Source organism: Aplysia californica, unplaced genomic scaffold (assembly GCF_000002075.1).
Source record: "Aplysia californica isolate F4 #8 unplaced genomic scaffold, AplCal3.0 scaffold00700, whole genome shotgun sequence".
In the NCBI taxonomy this organism is placed as follows: Eukaryota; Metazoa; Mollusca; class Gastropoda; order Aplysiida; family Aplysiidae; genus Aplysia; species Aplysia californica.
Window position 1 is genome coordinate 60827 of NW_004797970.1, and position 1167 is coordinate 61993.

The 1167-nt window shown below is 40.6% G+C and overlaps 1 protein-coding gene across 1 annotated transcript in view; it reads left to right on the forward strand.

The window, feature by feature from the left end:
• The window catches only part of LOC101850512 (twinkle protein, mitochondrial), a gene marked incomplete in the record, with an annotated part of 18617 nt that overhangs the window by 9895 nt on the left and 7555 nt on the right, over positions 1-1167 (forward strand). The window contains 2 exon segments of the mRNA XM_013088191.2: positions 109-280; positions 513-647. Coding sequence (XP_012943645.2) covers positions 109-280; positions 513-647 — 307 coding nt within the window.

Here is a 1167-nt window from a genome sequence, read left to right on the forward strand (position 1 = left end):
CCCCCCCCCCTCTTAAACAATCTTAATAGTGTTGATAAGGGCATTAAACCTATACCATTTTTCCATTTTTTACTGGAGTTTATTTGATCTGATTGAATCTTGTTGCAGGCCAAGCCTGGACGAGCCAGGTCCGTTCACTGCTCTGACCCAAGGCCTGAAACTGTCGAGTGTGCTAAACAAGTCGCGGCCAGTCACGCACGAGTCCATCGTCAGTTTCTCACAGCTCAGGCAGGAAGTCTTGTCTCAGCTTTTGCACTCTGACCAAGTGGCTGGGGTCAAGGTGAGGGTGGAAGTTCATTTTGAGAAATTCGCGGTTAAAGTGAAGTATAACAGACCTGCTAAGTACTCTAAAAACATCAGAGCCCTCCAATCTTTTTTTTTTTTAACTGGCAAAGAATCCTGATTAAATTTGCCTAAAATCTGATTTTTTTCTAGAATTCTGTCTTCATTGATTGCATGTGATTTATTGTAAATGAGATGAAAATAGGCATTTTTAATTGTGTTTGTTTCAGTGGAAGAGATATCCGGCCTTGAACAAATACTTGAAGGGTCACCGGCGGGGGGAATTGACCGTGTTCACCGGACCCACCGGCTCAGGAAAGACGACGTTTATAAGTGACTACTCTCTGGATCTCTGCATGCAAGGGGTAATAAATCGTCGGTGTCATTCATTCACCATTGTCGTATGTCAAAATACAAGGCTTTCAGGGGAAGCAAAAGACTTTTTAATTTCACTCAGGATACTATGTTAATACAAAATTTTTAATTCATCTTAATCTGTTACAATTATAGAAAGAGGAATTAGATTAGGACTAATCAGTGGACTTCATTAAACCCAACAACATACTTGATTTTCATTTTCTTTTAGTATGACCTTATATATGCGATTCCAGAAATCTTAACTCTGAGGAACTGTTACGTTCAGTCAGAATCATTTTTAAAACACAGTTGAATCTGCTCTAACGAACAACTGTTCAATATAATCACTAGTACATACGACCACTTCCAACTCCCCCCCCACCCCCCCATTTAGTCTTTGTATATTGTATTGACACTGTCCAGGAGAACCTCCTGTGTGGGTGGTTGGCGAGTGCTTTGGTGTGGTTTGCTGCTCTTTCTTTCCTATCAAACATCTATCGTCCTTATCTCCCCTCCTTTTTTATGTTT